The 14690-nt window shown below is 53.1% G+C and overlaps 2 protein-coding genes across 2 annotated transcripts; one reads left to right on the top strand and one right to left on the bottom strand.

Annotated features, from left to right (window-relative positions):
* Positions 1–7355: 7355 nt before the first annotated feature.
* N0V96_010333 (uncharacterized protein) lies at positions 7356–8965 on the top strand (the record flags this gene model as incomplete). The annotated part of the gene is made up of 2 exons (XM_053194690.1): positions 7356–7825; positions 7894–8965. The coding sequence occupies 2 exons, from the start codon at positions 7356–7358 to the stop codon at positions 8963–8965; spliced, it is 1542 nt and encodes a 513-aa protein (XP_053047859.1).
* A 1733-nt stretch (positions 8966–10698) lies between these two features.
* Positions 10699–13622, bottom strand: N0V96_010332 (uncharacterized protein; the record flags this gene model as incomplete). Its single annotated transcript, XM_053194689.2, has 5 exons — positions 10699–10879; positions 10957–11925; positions 11990–12959; positions 13017–13052; positions 13256–13622. 5 exons carry the CDS (start codon positions 13620–13622, stop codon positions 10699–10701), a joined length of 2523 nt encoding a protein of 840 aa, XP_053047858.2.
* Between the last annotated feature and the right edge of the window lie 1068 nt (positions 13623–14690).

Genomic DNA, 14690 nt, shown 5'->3' with positions numbered 1-14690 from the left:
CTTTTGATGCCCACGTCATATCCAAAACGGTCTCATCAAGAAGGAGTGCTACCACCAATATCCCAATGCTACCCGTCGTCGCCAAGCAAAATTTCTTCCTGGGAACCCCGGATGTCTTCATAATCTGAGAAAATAGTCTTGTACTAGAGGGATACTAAAGCGATCATCTATCCAGGCAGGCTCTATTCAAGGCTCTCTTCTTTATTATAGTAACTACTCGATCTCGCTCTCCTGGGGTCGTCAATACTTTATTCTGTTTGGAATATTAGAGAAAAAGGAAAGATTGTTATTTCCTTTCTACTCGCTTGATCTTGAGCTCGTATTCTACTAGTAGCGAAAAAGGTTAAATAGTCGAATCTAATAACTACAAGCTCAAGCGTAGCAGACGAGCTCCGAGACAATGCGGTGCAGACGGATACAACTAAACAGAAAAGCTAGTGAATATATAGTGTTTGATTAGAGGGAGAAAAAAAGAAACGGAAAGCCTAAGTCACGAGACACTACGTCAAGGTTGATATTTACAGCCAAGTGTCCAAAGGAATCGATCACGAAAATTGAGAGCGTCTATAGCGAAAGGTCTAACACTGTCTATAGGGAAGGCTACCATTGACTGACATTCACAGAGTCCGCTCCAGCGAAAAGCAATGCAGACCTAGCGTTCTGATTCGTCCACATGCTGGCTGCAGAGCGCCTGCTGGAATATGTGAGTCTAATTCTAGTAGTGTGATATTATGTGTGCATTGTCCTTGCCGACTTGAAGCAGCTCTGATTCGTTCCACTATATAGAGAGAAAAAAACTCTTTGCCCCCCCACGAACTTTGGTTCATCCTTCAACTTGTAGCGAAGTCTAGTTCTGAAATGCCCTCCCCTGGTGTTCGAGGGACCAGGCTGAGTGAGTCGAACGAGTTCTCGAGGAAATTGCATGGTCTTTTCCCCTCTTGATCTTCTCGAGTCCTAAGATCTTGATTTCATCTCGCTTCCCGCCTCGTTGACGGTGGCTGGGGTGGCCATCGCGTTGTACTCGTCGGACTTTGGCGCACCTTCTCGCTATATAATAGACGTCTACTCTGGGCCGTGGAACAGTTAGGGGCGGTATCGGGCCTTGATACCAGTATCGGGCCATGGTACCAGTTATATGCTTGATTTCGTCTTGGCCTCCTTGTCTCGGCAAGGAGCTGATCGTCGACACTACGTAGAAGTGCGAACTCGTCGTCGACGTACTCGACCTGGTACTCGATCTGGTGATTGCCGTTAGCTAGGTGTCGAAGGGCGCTTCTTCAGGACCATCCATTCCTGGTCTTGGGTGAATTCCAAGGCGTATACGTCACGCTGAGGTGCTAGACTCGAGTAGAGAGAGAGAGAGCTGATGTATGCTCGGTGAAGACAGACGCCGACTACGATGGTTTAATGAAGATAGACACTGACAACTATGTTTGCCCATTACCACTGGGCTGCCTTGCCACACAGACGACAGTTGCATTCCTCGTATTCCCGTTGACAGTGGCTCAATGAGGACTATTTATAAGGTCGAGATGCCCGGGACATGCGGAGTGCAGAAGAGTTCCAGACTTAATTTGTCACACTGCTAGAGGTCAACTTCCGCCTCCTTGCAACCCAAGACGAAGATGCCCCGTCAACTCACGGATGCCAGCAGCAACTCTAGAAGCAGGCTGTGTGTATGCCAAGGCGATGAACACCATGCAAGACACTTGCATTGCGAGACAGCATGGATACTACATCTCTCCTCACCTTCACATTAGGGATACAGCAGTCCCAAATCTCAACATCGCTAGCCCCCCTTGCAGGAGTTCGTCAGGAGGGAAACCCGTCTGAACAACCACACTGACTAAGGCCAACAGACAACGTTCGGAAAGCTTTTGCAACTTCACCCTTGCTGGACTGCGTAAGAGAAGGGTACACACAATGTTTGACAAGTGCAGCAACCTTACCGAGTACCGTCGGCTCGCTCGGTTGCGGTGTAAGGCTGATGCAAACAATGAGCACCCACTGCCCAGGTAACCTTGTTTCTAACTACCCTGGCCCCTTAGGTGTCCATTTGTGGGAATCTGTATCAAATGGTGTTGGTTTACAGTTCGTCGAGGAGGCAGTTGCCGGTAGACGTATCGACGAAAGAAAGACTGTCATAGCAGGCTGAGGATGGGCACAAAGCTGCTCCTGAGTACAAAGTCGTTGAGCTTATGTCCACAGCGCTCGATGGGCGGACTTCAAGGCTTGAAAGCTTAAAGCCAACAACGACGCAGGATTTAGAACTTCAAAGGATATGAACTAAACCAGTTTCTTGGGCCCAGAGGCTCGACTCGGTATAATGTATTGCATGGGAGCGGGAGAGGCATGAGCCAGCGGGCCGACGGGGGGCGCCACCCGAGCGAGCAGGGCGTCAGGGCGCTGGACACCTGGGGTACGAAAGCTGTTTCCGCGATATTGCGGCTCACGGGGATCTTCCCAGACCTGGTTGAATGAGATGCCAGGGTTGATAGGCTCACACGAAACCATCGGTTCTTTGTGAAGCCGCCCGATAAGATGAGGGGGATATTGATATTCGCCGTGGTTCATGTCTTGAATTGCATGAAGTCAAGTTAAGCTTAGGGCTATGAGAGGGGATCAGCAGATATTAGTGTGCCTTTTATGTAGTAGTCTTGTCTCGGTGCCTGCCACTTGAAGGGACAACCGGCTTGTCTTACACCTCAACATTCAAGTCGAAGTCATGGTGGTCCATGGTGGTGTGTATGGATGGAAGGAGGTCTAGACTGGATGGTATCCGTACTCAAGACTCCCTACCAGGCTAGCAGTAAGGCCATGCGGAAATGAGAATGAGAAAAAAAAAGAAAAGAAACAAGCAACACAACTTGAACCCCTGGAATGCGGTTGTGCTTTGTTCCACAAGCTAAAAGGATTGTAAAATTGGAGCGCCGATCGATCTCGGACAATTTGAGAGGAATTTTTGGGATGAGATGGCATGAAGGAGCGCGTGGTTAATGTGAAACAAGGGCCATTTCGGCGTCGGAAGCCCCACAGTTCATGGGGACGGGAGCCGAGAGGAAAGAGGGGCCGTAAATGGGGAGCGAGATTGGCTGGTTATGGGGGCTTCGAGTGAGAAGTGACAAGGCAGTCGAGGGTTTATTAGAGTTTTGGGGACAACCGTAAGTGAGTCGAGAGCATTGTGACAGTTGGGTTGCGTGATGGTTAGCTGTTGGTGCTTGTTAGTGGGTGTGTAGGGCGGGATGACGGACGGTAGGCCAGCGGCAGTTGTGTGTTGCAATACCAGATCGTCGTCCACATCTGGACTTGTCAGTGAGGTAGCATGTCGACGATCTTCCGGTGAGCATTCGGGAGAGAACGAGTCGGGTCGACCAGCGCACAAGGCGGCAGCGAGAGCATAGACATTTCCATCCGTGCCACGAGCCCTGCAAGCTACGGTATGCCGCGTAAAAAGGTAGAGTCAACCCACCATTCCAGTGACTGGATTGCTGCAGTACCACTTGGTACGATGGCGGGCTACACACAAGTTCAATAAATTGAGTTGGCTTCGGGGAGCGATGCTGTAGGATACCGAGCGGTTGTGTGTGCATAAGTAGACGTGAGGTGCCAAGACGCCTCTGTTCCCCTTCGAATGTTCGATGACCAGTCAAAGGTTAGGGGAAGTTACGCTTTCTCTACGCTCTAGGTAAAGAAGCAAAGCGAAACCTTCGCGAAGACCACGCGTGACAGACGCGCGGGAAGCATGATGAACGGGAACCAACAAGCAAATACTGTGTTGGCTGGAGGTGATTGGTCAGGGGTTGAAGTTGACGAGATGCGGATGGGCAGGGAACTTGGGAGTTTGCAAGTTTGCAAAATGCAATCATTAGATCATGGATGCAATCTTAAGGGGGTGCCCGGGCCTGAGGCACATTTCCTGGAATGTTCTTGCTGGGAAGGCAGGCTTGTGAGTTCTTGTCGCGGTTGCTTCAGGGAAGGTCCCTTTTGGCGAGAGTCTGGGACGGGCTTCCTCTCGCCTTCCGTTACATCTGAAAGCGCTCGAAACTCAAGTCCTGGGAAGGCGCTTATCCGTGTAAGCGAGTACTGTCCCTACCATACAAGTACTTTGAGGTACGGATACTCCAGATAATGTAAGAGCATTTCGTCCCATTGTGTATGTAGACTTACGCGGCTAACTGGAATGGTAAGATGACTTTTGATGGTGTCTGAGACGGCAAGAAAGTTGATGACGAAAAAGCAAGCTCCTCTTCAGGCGGAGAAGATGTTCCCATGTGCCGGTCTCAACGGTCCGTAACGTCATGCTCGGTGATCCAGACTCCCAGCCTTGTATGTCTATTGGAAAGGGGAAAAGAAAAGGGGGCAGAGAGCGATGCGGCAATTCTTGTATCGGGGACTAGTGTTGGTTTAGTGGGACCCCGGCTCATGCATGAACACGGTATAGAGACTGCCTTATTAAGATTAATACTGCCATTGGCCGATGCCCAGCAAAATCACCGCCATGCAATTCGGGAAACATGCATTAGAAGGCTACGGGATTCCGCATCTGCTGATCGGTGAGCTTATAGAATCCAATCATCTTGAGTCTGGCATTTGGATTCTTCTGTACAGAACTCACTGGTTCAGACTAGACGGGCCCAGAGATAAGAAGCCAAGTGCCTGGAGAGTTCAAACGGTGTTTCTGCCAACGGGGGAGGGGGATCCATTCCCTCGTGGTGGGCGCGCGGGCTGGCGAGACTTTTTTGGGTGCTTGGAGCCTTGGGCAGCTCTTGGTGGCCCCAATGGCGTTATTAGCTCTCGTTAGTGGCTCTGGGGGCCCTGGGCTGGGTTAGCGAGCTGTTAGAGCCTGGCTGCGTTACACGCCATGCGGAGGTTGGAGGTGTTTTCTCGTGGAGCATGATGAGCATCGAAAGAGGAGACGACTAGACTCCTGGACGAGGAGTCAGGATTCTGAAGGAGAGAAGTGTGAAGGGTCAAGGGGACCACTTCAGGAGAGGAGCATTGGGGCCATTGGGCCCATGAGAGCAAACCACATCACTCCCAGTCTCTCAGACGAGACAAGCGACGGGTACATCGACCTCAACCCAGTTTAGCGTGGCCCCGTCGGTACCTGCGTCGGGGGGAATTTCTTGCTGCAGGGTGCGGAGCGTGGATTGGATTGGATTGCCTTCTTACCCAATCTGACCAATGAAAGCCGTGAATTGCTGTTGCTTCAGTGCGCCTTCCTGACTGCGTATCGGTGCCGCCCCTCCCAGCTCTCAAATTGGATGGGACATTGCATCCATGGGCCCTGGGGGCAGGAAAGAGCGACCATGCCTTCCTGTGTCGACAAGCGTCAAGAACAGGCACAGGCAGGTACTTCGTACTGCGTACTGCGTACTAGCCAAGGAATCCCCCAGTCTGATGCGCTTCTCTCACGCGCTCCCCCGTGCTCTACCAAGGTAAGGAAGGCACGACGCCCCTCGATTATCTGTACCTGCCTTACAAGTTACTGAGTACTTAGGTTACCACTTATTGGGTCTGGAGGTAATAGACCTGCGTCCGCTGCTGAATCCCCCCCCCCTCTCGAGTTGTCTTCATTTCTTCACACCATTCAGTCATCATCACCACCTTGCTTGCGCCATCCAGCCTGACAAGAATAGACACAATCTCCTGACGGCGCAACTACAGAGTAGCAAATCTCGAATTGCATTACACTGCGCACTGCACTGACCTCATCCCGATCCCACGCCCATCTCACCTTTACCTCCACTGGCATAATTACACATTACGGATACAATACTCTCTTCCAACTGTGGTCGCGGTCCCAAGTCCACCCATCCAATCCAATTCAATCCACGACTGCCCAGCTTCAGCTCTAGCTCGAGCTCACTCAATCGTTTGCACTTGCTTGCTCGTAATTATCTGTACACTTGCACTTGTACTTGCGCTTCTTCTGCCCGCAACGTACCAGTGTCATTCCCTGTTTCTTTCCCATTACTCCGTACCTCACACGACCCGCATCTGGCCCTTTCTCTGCTCGTCCCGCCCGGGTCCCTTCTCACCCTCACTTAATTACACCATCCCCTTCCCCTCGTCGACATTTCGGCCAAAACCCTACCTTACCGCCGCCCGTCCAGTCCTTGCTTGCCTCGTCCTTGTCCTCAGACTTGCGCGGGTCACGGACACAAGACCCTCCACTGTCTACTTACTCCAGTACCTAACCTCCCCACGCGGCCACGCCTCTTCGTCCGATCTCACTTTACCACCGCCCGACTGGAAACTCATCCTTCCGTTCGACCATCCGTCCGACGTTTGGCTTGCGGTCCTCCCCTTCCATTTCTCCTCCGTCCGTAGGAAAGCATCTTGCGCCTGCTTTTCTTTTCGACTGCATCTGCGTCTGCGTCTGCGCCTACTACGCCTACGCCTACGCCTCTTTACTGCTGACGCTGCCGTTCCACGAGAATAGCAACGACGCAACTACACTAGCTCCAGCCATCGGCTCGGCACTCCATTCGTAAGTGCATATAACGGCGACGATCCTGCGTCCACCTCATCATTGCGCTCTTCCTGCCCCTATTTGCTGCGAGACCGCCCCTCCTTTTTCCACTGCACCCTCTGCAGACGGCAGATCTCCTGCCTCATCGTCTGCCGTTGTATCGCAGCCAACCAGACGACGAGGACCGCCGGCTGGGGACACCCACGTCTCCAGAACTCGACTTGGGGAGCCGCCTTTCGCATTGGTTCATGTTCTGCTCCTGTTTGGTCTGACGCGACTTTGGCTTCTTCTCTCCGTCTCCAAACCCCTTCCTGACTGCCATTTCCCTGTCACACCGTGCAGGCGCTGCCCAGCACAAGACTCGCTCCTCTCCGTTTCGCTGCGCTGCACCCGCCGCAATACCCTCTGCGGTTGGCTCGAGAGGGGCATTTGAGCGGCTGGCAATTGCGCCCGACCCAGGTTGTCGTTGCTTGGTAGCTAACCTCAATTTACCAGACACTCTTTTTCCGTCATCGTCCCATTCTCCCATCATTTCCCCCCCTTTCCACTCTTTCCGGGGACGTACCGATTCCCATTCTCTTACCACTTACAACGAGCACGCGAACAAGAGTCAGCCCAGGCAAGATCAAAGGCCTGTCCGGAAAAATCGATCGCCAACTAGCTGCTCAACCCTTTAATCCGACATCTAAGCCACCGTGCTATTCGACATCCTCTCGATAAGCGGTCCACACCTCCGCCGCTTCCACGCAACCTACTTACGTCCTCCATAAACCGAACAAGCGCAACGGGCAGCTAGCATTGTGGTCGCATATGCTGTTAGCCCACTCCGTTTGCGGCTTCCGACTCTGAAACCTTTATTATATGCTGAGGACCCCAGATAATGAGCCAGCCCCGTCGCTCTAGCTTCGGTATGCTTCTCAGACGTTCCAAGTCCGGCGACCTGGGGAAGGGTGGTAAGAAAGCCCAAGCCCTTCGCGAACAGCAGGAACGCGAACTCGAACGTCAGCGTCAGGCTGCAATCTCCAGAACTCCCCCCAAGCTCCCCGAGTTCTACAAGGCCAATGACCAGCTCTCCAACTCCATCCCCTCTGACCTGCGTGCTGAGGAGGCCTCAATCATGTCGGATCACACCATAGGAACCGCCTACTCGACTAGGCCCTCCATGGAGCCCAGTCGCAGTATCGTGGGATCTGTGCCGCCTATGCCTCCCATTCCCGCGAACGCATACGATCCTTATGCTCGCACCGAGAGCATGACGCACCGCGGACGCTACAGCTATGCTAGCAGCGCAATCAGCACTGTCAACAGCCCTAGAAGGGTTCGGAGAAGAAAGGATCCCACTCCCTTCAAGTGAGTCAACTTCCGAGACATTGCCATACCTGCCCTTTCTCTACAACACACTAACTCTTTATGTGTAGCGTTCTCGTCATTGGCACCCGAGGCGCTGGAAAGACGTCTTTCCTCGAATTCCTAAAGACTGCTCTGGCACTCCCGCCGAAGAAGCGATCCCGCAAGACCGAGGTGGAGGAGGAATCCGCTCCCAGATCTCCTCCTTCTGGCAACTTCATCCCTCACTACCTCGAGACGGAGATTGACGGCGAGCGAATTGGTCTCACACTTTGGGATTCGGAAGGCTTGGAGAAGAACGTTGTTGATCTCCAGCTTAGGGAGATGTCGGCCTTCCTCGAGAGCAAATTTGAAGAGACCTTCACCGAGGAAATGAAGGTGATTCGATCGCCTGGCGTACAGGATACCCACATTCATGCCGTCTTCATGGTTCTCGACCCAGCTCGTCTCGACCGCAACCTGGCGTCAGTCAAGGGCGGTGTGTCGAATGGACACAATGGCAAATACGCCCCTCCGGCTCGCATTTCGGGAGGTCTTGACGAAGATCTGGATCTGCAGGTGCTTCGTACTCTCCAGGGTAAGACTACGGTCATTCCCGTCATTTCCAAGTCGGATACGATCACGACCAAGCACATGAATGTCCTCAAGAAGACCGTTTGGGAGACCGTCAAGAAGTCGGGACTGGACCCGCTTGAGGCACTTGGCCTTGACGAGGATGACGACTCTACTAGGATCGAAGAGGAAGAAGAGGCTGTAACTGATGAAGAGCACGCCGATTCCCACGACGAGGACGACTTCCCCATCCAAGGACGGGAAGGTGTACCCTCCTCCCCCGGCTCCAAACGGCTTTCCGGATCCTCCATCCGTCAACACAAGGCTAAGCAGGAGGCCAAGGAGGAGGAAGTACCGTTCCTCCCGCTTTCGGTCATCAGCCCTGATCTGTACGAACCCGAGGTTTTGGGACGTCAATTCCCATGGGGTTTCGCGGACCCATACAACGAGGAGCACTGTGACTTCACGAGACTCAAGGACGCCGTCTTCAGTGAGTGGAGAGCCGAACTCCGTGAGGCCAGCAGAGAGCAGTGGTACGAGGGCTGGCGAACTTCGCGACTTAAGAATAGCCCGAATGCTCGTCGCCGATAGACCACTTCAGAATTGGTCCATGGGCCTCACAACTTGGACCGTCGATACCCTTACCTTTCTGAACCAAACAGCCCTCTTCGATGGCTGGCTTTACACCTGATTTCTGCACTTGTCGATGAGATTTGAGAGCACCGCGCAGCATACCCCCTTTTCCTCTGTCACATACCAATTCTTACGAACTTCTATGGTTGGAGGGCGCCTAAAATATGGCGAAATGACAGCATCATCAGCCTAACTTCGCATGACGAAACTCCTTGATATCCCTGTTGCTTCCTTCCTTACCTCGACGAAAGCTCAGGCAAGATGACGACGTATACCAGCATTTCCGACTCGAGCAACCGGATGACACGGGCATCGCCAAGACACCTGCTACGCACGAGAAGGGATGCAAAACTTAGTTCATTGTACTTTTGGCACCGAAAATACGTTTCCCGGCTTCACTGGCAGCGACCATCTTTCGCTTGACCAGACTTTCTTTCCTTGTTATTCTAACTTCGCTTCTTTTTAACGACATTCAAGATTCTGGGGACGAAAGAATAGACTGAGTTTAGCGGTTGTAATCAGTCACATTTGGTTGGAGAGCAGGTGGATAGAGAAGCCCTGCGATTCGATTCAGACGGGCACGATGAGAGATACAGGTTGGAACCAACTATGGTGATTACCCGGGAGAGGCCGGCCGATAGCTGTAGGGCAGTCTTGATAGGGTCCGGTTTTCTATTCACGAATTTTGATTTATCTTCTTCTTCATGACAAGACTGATTGACTTGGTGCCTCATGGATACTACTTAATTTCCCAAAAGGTAACAGCGAATTGTATATCTATCTGACCCTATTTCCCTCATATCCGCCTGTAGTAAAGTGAAACTTGGGACAGGGCCGGAGACGGATGTACTGACACCTTGGATACCTATGGGGGAGGGGAGTGTTGGCCAGAGTAGAAGCTGTTCCTTCTGCTGGCTAAATATTAGTTAATCGGGGCGTGGGCCCCAGGATAGACACTGCTCTATGAACATGAAAAGAGGTAAATATTGACTTGATGGTAAGTAAGACCGACCTCTTCTTCTTATATTTTTATTTACTATATCAGTATAGAAGCCTTTCTTTAAATAGAGGGATTATTCTAGTAGAGATCTTAAGGACCCAAGGATATCCAATATTACTCTCAAATTAGGTACAAAGAGTAAAAAAAAGAAGTCCTTTTGCATACGGAGGGGCCGCTCTCAAGACGAAGGGTGACCTAATCAGCAGACTGGTCCTTTCGGAGCATAAACACCCCAAAACTTGGAGCCGTAGAATAGACCTCTGTCGAGAGCACCCCCCTCCCTCCTCCCGGGTAGGTACTGCACACATGAGATTTCTGAGGGCAGGGACAGATGGTTAACTGGCGTCCTAGTGAGCCCACGTCCGACGAAAAAAAGTAAAGTCCGCATTCGAATATCCTCTGTCCATCCATGAAACGCCTTCAGGCTTGCACATTACGTGCTGCCAACAATATCAATAGCCAAGAATGTCCCCAATCCTCATCAACAACGATGATCTCGTATAATCTAACAGCTGAACCCCCCCCTTTTCCCTCATCCCACAAGCATCGATTGTCGGTTTTTGGACAAGTTAAGCACTCCGGATGAAATATATATATATAGATAGGTAAGGGTGAGAGAAACAAAGAGGAACTGTGAGCAAATAGCTGCTGCGCCCAGACAAGCCCAGCCAGCCGGATCTTTCCCCCCCGTTTACAACTCATCGTCCTCGTCGTCACTTTCTAGCGGCACATACTCGGTATGCGTGGGCTCGCCCGCCGCGTCGACGTCGCCTTCCCTACGGTCCGGGTTCTTGCCGCGGCTGATGAGGGCCAGGCGTTCTTTTTTACCGAGGGCGATGCCATCGAAGCCCGGGTAGAGGTTCAAGTCGGCTCTGTATTTGTTCTCATGGTTAGTCACTGGCTTGAGAGACTATGATGAAGGGACGAGAGAATGGCGAAATAAACATACTTTAACAAATCAACCTTGAGATTCCGCGCCTTGTCACGGATAGCTTGCTGGTCTCGCGGGTGATCAAAGACGCAGTCCTCCCTCTCCTCAAAGGAGTCGCCGTAGCCGCCGCCGCGGCCGGCAGCAGCGACCTGGCGCTTCGCGATGAGCGCCCAGAGGCAGTTGTGGTGTTCGATGAGGCGGATGAGGCGGTGGGTGTCCCTGTTGGACCAGGGGACGCGCTGCTGCGGGCCAGCGCGGGATGCTGGACGGCGGTTCATCTCGTTGATTTCGCGGAAGGAGGCGACCGTGGTGGCTGTGCTTGAGACGCTGCTTCGGGAGGAGGTAGGCGGGGCGGAGGCGGCGGAGGAAGCTGGGGCGCCGGTTGGCAGGGAGGAGCAGGGGGCGTCGTTGGAGGGCGGTCGTTGTTGTTGATGATGATGAGGCGGATGAAGAGGGCTGTCGTGGTGGTGGTGGCGCGGTAGAGGAGGGTTTTGCGTTTCGAGGGGAGGGGCATGTCGCGGCGGTCGCGGGCGAGTTGGGCTCTTCGTTGGGGGGTTTGGATCGCGGTTGTCTTCCTCGAAGGGGTCGTCGGACTCTTGGGATTGTTGAGAGTAAGAGAGGGAGGCTTCGCGGGGGCGTTTCCTGCTGTTGCTGTTGACGGCGGTGAAGTCGGATGAGCGCGGAGGCCCGGCTTTGGCGGAGGAAGAAGGAGGTTGCGTGCTGCGGATGATTGCGGTACTGGGGAGGCCCGCGATGATGGCTGAGAGGTCGCTCGGCGCAGGAGAGGGGTTGCGGCGACGGTCCTCTGCTTCTTCGTCGTAGTAGTCGTCGCCGATGCCTCCGTTGATGATGGGCTCGTCGGTAGCTCCGCGCTGAGACCCGCGCTGGGAGTTTGCCAGGGATGGAGATGGGCGTGTGCGCGAGGGGTTCTCGCGAGAGAGCTTTGCTAGGAGTTGCACGTTTGATCGGGACAAAATGTCTTCGCGTCTGTAGTCGAGTCAGTATATGAGTTGCGTGTAGACAGCCTTCAGGGGTCTGGAGGAGGCCATACACGTCGTTGCGGACTATATCCTGTGGCGCGCTCGAGGGGAGGGAGTCCGTCGGAGAAGATTCCCTCGGCCCTTGTGGCGGGTCCTTCAAGATGGCACTGAGCTCGTCGATCATCTTGCTGCACCAGGCGGAAATCTTGCTGATGAAGTCGGTCGGCTCGTCGGCTTCGCTCTGCGACTGATCAGGCGACCCCTCGAGCGGGAACATCTCGTCGAGGACCTGAATGGCATCGTCCACGTTCTTGTCCGCGATAGCATCGTAAATGTGTTTTGCCCTCTCTGCGAAACGCTCCGCCATGCGGCCGTTGATACCCCTGAAAGGTCCATACTGGAGAGCCTCTTCCGCATCGACAGAGGCCTCCAATGGCATGCAAAAAAGTTCCGCCGCAATGTCGGCAGGATTCTGCTGGTCGTCTGGCAAGGCCTTCAGGGTCGTAATCAGCCGCTGCGTGCGGATGTCGAGCGCGAGCTCGATATCGTCTTCGGTAACGTGGTCGGCGTAGTCATCGTACGGGCACAGCGGTGCGGGAAAGTCCTCGTCGAGGCGCTCGAAGATCTTCCAGACTCTGTCAAAGTTATCCTCCTTGCGGAGCTCGGCGTCGGATATAACATTAAGCAGCGACGTGGCGTTGGCACCGATGATGACGGCCCGCGCCTTCATCTGCTGTCTTTCGCTGATGTCCTCGATGCTGGCGAGGAGGTCGATGAAGAGCGCATCGGTCTCCACGAAGAACTCGCGGATGCGGAACCAGTTGCCTTGGAAGACGGGCAGTAGCCGGCGCCAAGATTTGCTGCCTGGTTTTGGGTTCCGGAGCAGCCTTGCTAGGGCTTCAGATTCGTGCCACAATGAGTCGAGCGCGTTCTCCTTTAGTTCTGCTTCGATGAGGTCCTGAGATGCGTCGTCTTCGCCTTCGGACTTCTCTGACTCGTCATCGCTCCCGTCGTCCTCTATTCCCGGTAGCTGTACGCGGCCTTTTATGTCTCTATGTCAGCAGATGGCCATCCCAACGAGCAAGACGCGGTTCGCACCTTGTGAAGCTCTCGGTGCTGATGAGCCTGGTGCTTCTGTTGGGGGGTTAGCAAATCGCGTTCTTGCAAGGGAGAGAGCGCAGTGTTGACAGACTTGAGAATAACGTGTACGCAGCAGTCATGTAGGCCGGGGTCGCATATCTCTGTGTGCCGGAGATGCTCTGCGACCCCATTTCTAGGGCGGTTGTCAACTTTGGACTTCAGATGGCCCATTGCGAACACAGATGAGCAGGACTCACCACTGTCGTTATCTTGGGGGTTGATGTCTCGCACAATCTCCTTCGCATTGAAACGCGCGACCGGTTCGTTTCTGTACAGATCTTTCTCTTCCCTCTTCTCCACGTCTTCCTCCCTTTCTTCCCGTTCTTCCGCCATCTCTCGCAACGTGGTGCTCGTCGGGGCGACCTTATCTCTTCCCCTACCTCGCGTCGTTGACCGAGATGCAGCAGAAGCAGTCGCAGAAGCGGTTGTTCTGTCGGTGGTTTCGATGCGTTCCGTCATGTTTGCGCCGCCTGCTCGACGTCGTGTCAACCGCGCAGAACGAGCGTCTTGAACATTATGCTCCGGAGACTCCGGAGCGCCGCGGCCCGTTCTCGTGCGAGCCATGCTATTTGACTCGTTCTGTTGTTCCTGGAATGACTAGGATGGCTGCAAAGGCGCGTACTTTGTTGGGGTTGGGTAGGGATGTTGAGTTTCTTACTAACCGGATTCTCTAACCCTAACCCCGACGATGATCGGATTGGTATATGTTGATCGAGGCGTGGGGCTTAACGCGTTCACACTGTGCGCTGGCTGCCTTAGGTGTCCATGCGCGAGCAACCGCGTCGCCTCTTTAATGGAAACAAGAAGGTTTAAGCACCCCCTCTCCAACATACATGTCTGTTTATTGGTTTAATTGAGGAAAGACGAGCTGCGCCGTGGATCTTTATTACCTTATCTGGTAGACCTTTCAGATAGATTCCTTGAAAGAAGGTTCCGCGGGGTTTCCACTGGCTCATGTCACCACTCTAGGCATGATCTAGGTAGGGTACAAGATGAAAGAACTGCAGTTTCATCACGAAGCGCAAGCCTTTAGCGTCAACCGTCGGTCTCACTGCGGGAATTCTGAGCCTATCAATCGGCGTTTGACGAACCCTTTTATTGGCGTTATTCGCTCATTTATTTGTGGCAGTGACAAATTGGCTCCAGTTGCGCATGCCTATTCAGGCATTAGAAGCTGCGCATCTCATGCTGCCTATGCCAACTCTTTAGCTGAGCTACCAACCGGTCTGTCTCACCTTACTATACTTTGATGAAGCTCATGACAGGTAAATCTTCTCCCATGTATTATTTTTTAATCTCGTGTTATAATAGTATGATCGTGAGGGCACCGGTGCTGGGAGTTTTGGACCCCTTGGGTGTGGCTAGGAGCTTATGTAGCGACGAACGGCCGTATAAGTGGGCTCTGCCATTCGACTACAGGCAAGCACAGAAGCACAGTGATTGAGAGGACTCTTTGCATTTCTCCCAATTGAATCAATCTCATTAGTTGCGAAAGTTCTACTGGGACTAAATGGGCAGGAAACGGAAAAGCACTATTTACGTATGAAGGCAGTATGGATTGTTCAAACAGACTCGAGTCAGGAGCCTCGGATATTACAGAGGCCCAACCTGTTTGGAGAGAGGCCTGTTTTC

Source organism: Colletotrichum fioriniae (assembly GCF_027942845.1).
Source record: "Colletotrichum fioriniae strain IMI 355084 chromosome Unknown scaffold_14, whole genome shotgun sequence".
NCBI classification, from domain to species: Eukaryota; Fungi; Ascomycota; class Sordariomycetes; order Glomerellales; family Glomerellaceae; genus Colletotrichum; species Colletotrichum fioriniae.
The sequence above is the reverse complement of the archived record's forward strand: the minus strand, read 5'-3'. Positions and strand labels throughout refer to the sequence as shown.